The sequence below is a fragment of the Carassius gibelio genome, chromosome B19 (genome assembly GCF_023724105.1).
Source record: "Carassius gibelio isolate Cgi1373 ecotype wild population from Czech Republic chromosome B19, carGib1.2-hapl.c, whole genome shotgun sequence".
Taxonomy (NCBI): domain Eukaryota; kingdom Metazoa; phylum Chordata; class Actinopteri; order Cypriniformes; family Cyprinidae; genus Carassius; species Carassius gibelio.
Genome location: NC_068414.1, coordinates 31,167,545 through 31,172,331, shown reverse-complemented (window position 1 = coordinate 31,172,331; position 4,787 = coordinate 31,167,545). Strand labels below are relative to the sequence as shown.

The following is a 4,787-nucleotide window of genomic DNA, read 5'->3' as shown; positions in this document are numbered from 1 at the left end:
AAAAAACTACCTGTGAGCTACCCGTTACAGTTAAATCAGAATAGACAACTCAGAAAATAAAATACTGATATGATGACTACAGCTACTGAAAGAGTACTGAAACATCCTAACAGGATGGCATAGCATTTCTTATCTCAGCCATTTGTAAGCTGTTTCAGTAGCTGTGGTCCACTAGAAACCTCTAAGGTATCAGGGCTGAAGTGGAGATAAAAAAAAAGCGGGTCTTTAGGAAGTGTTATTCGTCCACATGCATCTTCCCATTCTTTTCTCCTCTTTTTATCGCTAGGAAATCAGTGAAGTCTTATATTGCTTCTCTTGTTGTAGTATAATATCAGTATTTAATTTTCTTGAATTGTGTATTCGGAGCTGTGTTGTGGTAAAAAGTGTCAGAAGCTCGCCGATTTCAACCATTTGACGTCATCAACGCAGAATGTACTGTGCACATAAAATAATGGTGTAAAAACGATGTCAATTTTTTTAAACAACACACATCTTTCATGGGTTTTCTATTAGATATTTCAATAAGAAACATAATTTATATCAAGCTATAATTGTCTTAATACCCGGGGATACCTTTAAAACAAACCCCAAGCCATTTCATGTTGACATCAACATATTGCCCGCCCACTTGGTCTTTTAGCATTGGTCTGGATGAAAATGCTAATTCATTCTTTGCCACTAGATGACACTTTTGGGGCGGTAAAAATAGCAGTTTCTAAATGCTGCTTTATTACAGGCATGATGAAATAAAAGTGAGACCAACAGAACCAATCACTGCATATTAGCTTCACGCAAAGGAGGGATTTTGAAAAATTAATCATTCAACTAATTGGTTGGGAGTCGTTGAGCAAATAAGGTAAAAATAAATGCATATTTAGAGACAATGAAAGTGTTTTTTTTTTACCTTGCATGCATGTCAACCTGCTTTTGAGGACTCCCAAAACCAAAATGTAACCTTTCATTACCCATAATAGGGGAACTTTAAACATTCGATTTTTAAAAAGATTTTTAATAATTTTTTTAAATAAAACATCATACATAGAATAGCATACACAAGTAATACAATTGTATTGTAAGTTGTGCATTTGTATTTTTTGTCATTTCGATTATACTCATTAGATTCTAATTCATGTAGCATTAAATAAATATTTTTTTTACAATTAAAATAGCATAAATAAAATAACTACAATACAATGAAAATATATAAATGTATTTTACATTAGAGTAATTCCATTTTTATTTTTGCACCAAATTCATGAAAATGTCCCACTATAATTTTTTTTAAGAACTAAAATTAAGCCTCATCTGTTTTAAGTAAATCTGCTAATTTTCAGGTCTCATCATGCACGCTAACACTTCAAAAGTGACTTTAAACCGCTTCACCAGGATAGCTCAGGGCCCAAAAGGGTAATTTCTACCAGTCAGCGTGTGTGTGTGTGTGTGTGTGTGTGAAAGTCATACCATCTCAACCTGCCGAGGGTCCAGCTGAGTTGGTTCTGTTGGTGGGACGGCGAACTGGATTTTCCTCCTTTCTTTGGGTTCCACGGGGCCCTCTGAGGGACTTGAGGGATCCATGATGTACTTTCGTCCTCTGTCAGTCTCACAAATATCCCTGGAATCTTCCTTTGCCTGTCTCAACATACATAAGCACACACTCACACTCACACACGTGGCGTCCTCCAGGCAGCTTTCTTCCTCTCTCCTCAACTCTTCTCTGATTTGTCTCTCTGTTGATCCTCTCAGATATGCCAGCGGCCTCTTTTTTTCCTTTCTCTTATCAGTGTGACCTCTGGTTTTCTCCCTCTCACAGTGTTTGGAGTCGATGTGGGAGTCCTTATATCAGCCGGAGGACGGAGAGGGGCGGAGCTCAGAGAGAGGATGGTACACTCGTGTGTTTTAGGGGGGTGTGCTGATTTCTAATCAGAAAAAAAAGAGATAATCTCATCCAGCTGGCTGAGCCTCTTTTGGCCTCTATTTGTGAATAGAAGATTAACAAAGAGCAAGAGACATATAGACAGAAGGCAATGATTCATGTCAGCAACCAGTTTCAATGTATACTTCAGTGTTTGAGATTCTAAAGAGCTGTTGATGCTGACAGTCATCAGGAGTGACACTGATTTGATGCTTAATACTGCATCAATAACTTGTCCAACTACAGTGGCTCCGACTTAAAGAGATAGTACACCAAAAAATGTAAATCCTTTCATCATTTACATGTCACCCTAACACTGTATGACTTGCTTTCTCTGTATTCTGTAACACAAAAGATGATTACTTGGATGATGTTTAATACAATGTCAACCCGTTTTTTAAAAGTGACAAGTTTCTACATGCCCTTTTGACAAACATGTGTAAAAATGCATCTGCATTAAAACACATTTTAAATAATGTGTGGCATGTTGTGATTATAACAGACGGTTTTCAAATTCTGCATACGTTTTAAAATCAGGAATCATTCAATGTTGTTATTGTAAAAAAAAATTGATTAATTGAAATAAAGCATAAAAATGAAAAATTAAATAACTAAAAATATACATTTTAACATTTTAAAAGATAAACATCAAGACATTTAGAAAAACAGTGTTGCTTAAACTTATAATAAAAATGAAACCCGAAAATATAAAATGAAAAGCTGGTTAAAAACTTAATAAATACCATAAAAGAATGTAAATTAAATACTAAAACAGCAGTGGACAATTAAGCAACTGAAGCAACACTTGAATGGTTTTGTGACGCAAATGCACACCTGGGCAAGTTACATAAATAAAGCCATTATGTTGAGACTGTGCCTTAAGAACTATAGTATGACTAACTAGCAGTTAACCAAACAGAAGTCAGGCTGTTCAGTTTCAAATTAAACCAATCTAGGCTATGTTTTTATATAACTGACTTTAAAAGTTGTGAACGGTCTTAAACTTGTGAGACTACTGGTGTCTTTCCTTCAACAATAGTAAAAGAACAATCCTTTTAAGTTATATGTGCAGAAGTTGCACAATCAGGACACATTCCTCTCTCAACAATGACACTCGTGTCCACTGCACAGGAGACTTACTAGCGACACCTAACGGATAAAACAGGAAGTTAATAGGAAATAATGACCAAAACATTTTATACAGCACATAAAATTTGACCTGTAAACAGAGGATGAGCGGGTAAATTCCACTGAAAGAACATCCAGATCACATTTACCCTTAAGATTTTGTTTGAGATAAACATTATTTAAGCACTCAAACATCAAATAAATCTAAAAGTTTCCGCTTTGCCCGTCTGGTCTATTTCAGCATGAGAGTTCATATGAGAGCTGAAATTTAGCGGAGCACCTAAAATAGTGACTGAAAATGGCTTCAATCAAACTGTCGTCAGCAACTTGATCTCTTATTTGAGACGAAAGGAAACGAGTGAAACTCACTCACTGCTACAACATTTCAGCCAGGATTTTAGCACTGTATCTGGATATGAACTGGCTATACATTAAATATACAGTTAAATATTAACAGAAGCTTTAAATAGAATTGGTTTTACATTCTCACCAAAATAAAAAAGCATATAAACTATATCCCATATACTATAATTCTGAAACAATGTAAATATTTCATGGTCCAAGGGCACAATAAATTGGTCAATAGCAGGTAAAAGACATGCACTGATACAAAAGATCACAAATTTAAAAATCAACAACAACAAACCATTTAATTAGCATTAGTTCTAATAAATAAAATTACTTCAGACTGATGTAACTAAAGTAAATACCAAAAAAGTGCAACAAATGGTTCTTGCTCTTCTACTCTCATTTTTCCAAGTCCTGAATTCCACTGGGAACGAACCGAAAAATTCAGTATCTAATGACCATGTCAACAGCTGTGGACCACTCAGGAGGGCTAGCTTGTTTTTTTTGTTTTTTTTTTTAATGCCGAATTCTGCAGTGGGTTGAGCACAAATTTTCGCACTTCCATACTAATGCGTACTGACAAGTGTACGTCTCGACCTTCCCAATGCTGTTAGCAGCACTCAATGCCAGTGTCCTAAATCTCCGTTTGGCTTCGATGAGAAACTGCCTGACGGGGGTGGGGGGGGGGGGCGGTCCTTGATTAAAACAAACTCCTTGATATCAAACTTCTTATAAAATTTTTAGTTTACACAATACATGTATATGTATATTTATGTATAAATTCTCACACACACACACACAGTAAGTTTTGAAAATATTTACATGTATATATTTAGTTTATATATAGATATATTTAAGCAAAGTATACACAGTACACACACATGTAAACAAAAACGCAATTTAGATGTGATTAACGCAAGTAATCATTTGACAACAGTGTTATTATTATTTTATTATAATACTGAACAGTAATCAGGGTAGATTTACTAATAACTTTGAGTCCTGTAATATCAGTGGAGTAGATTTTAGTTACTTTTATAACTGTTAAAGTATTTAAAAACAGCTAAATAAAAGCAAAGCTTACCTGTCTTAAACTTTTCTTCTCCTCTTTCACGCTGCTCCAAAGAGGTGTTACTACATTTTCTTTTGCACTGTTTGCAAAATACAACTGCTGAACCACCACTCGGCACCCTAGCAACCACATAGCAACAAACTCAAAACGGCCAACACATAGCAATGTCATGGCAATCATGTACAAAAACCTACTATTATGGCAGCATATTTTGCATGCACTTCAGAAATCCTATGTAATGCAGCACAACAAAATGTTCAAAGTATGCATATAAATGCGTATGATAAAATGGACATGCATATGTTTACATAAAATGTAGCAGACACA

General features: G+C 35.1%; 1 protein-coding gene across 2 annotated transcripts in view; it reads right to left on the bottom strand.

Annotated features, from left to right (window-relative positions):
* LOC127979696 (protein phosphatase 1 regulatory subunit 1B) overlaps positions 1–4,637 on the bottom strand; it is a 21,762-nt gene extending 17,125 nt beyond the window's left edge. Inside the window, exons 1-2 of one of the 2 annotated variants that reach the window (XM_052585300.1) lie at positions 4,473–4,637; positions 1,462–1,916 (exon numbers count right to left, since the gene is read on the bottom strand). In XM_052585300.1, coding sequence (XP_052441260.1) covers positions 1,462–1,641 — 180 coding nt within the window. In that variant the 5' untranslated portion in view covers positions 1,642–1,916; positions 4,473–4,637. Of the gene's footprint in view, positions 1–1,461; positions 1,917–4,472 lie in introns of those variants that run through there. The other variant, XM_052585299.1, reaches the window with a different exon arrangement.
* Positions 4,638–4,787: the final 150 nt, after the last annotated feature.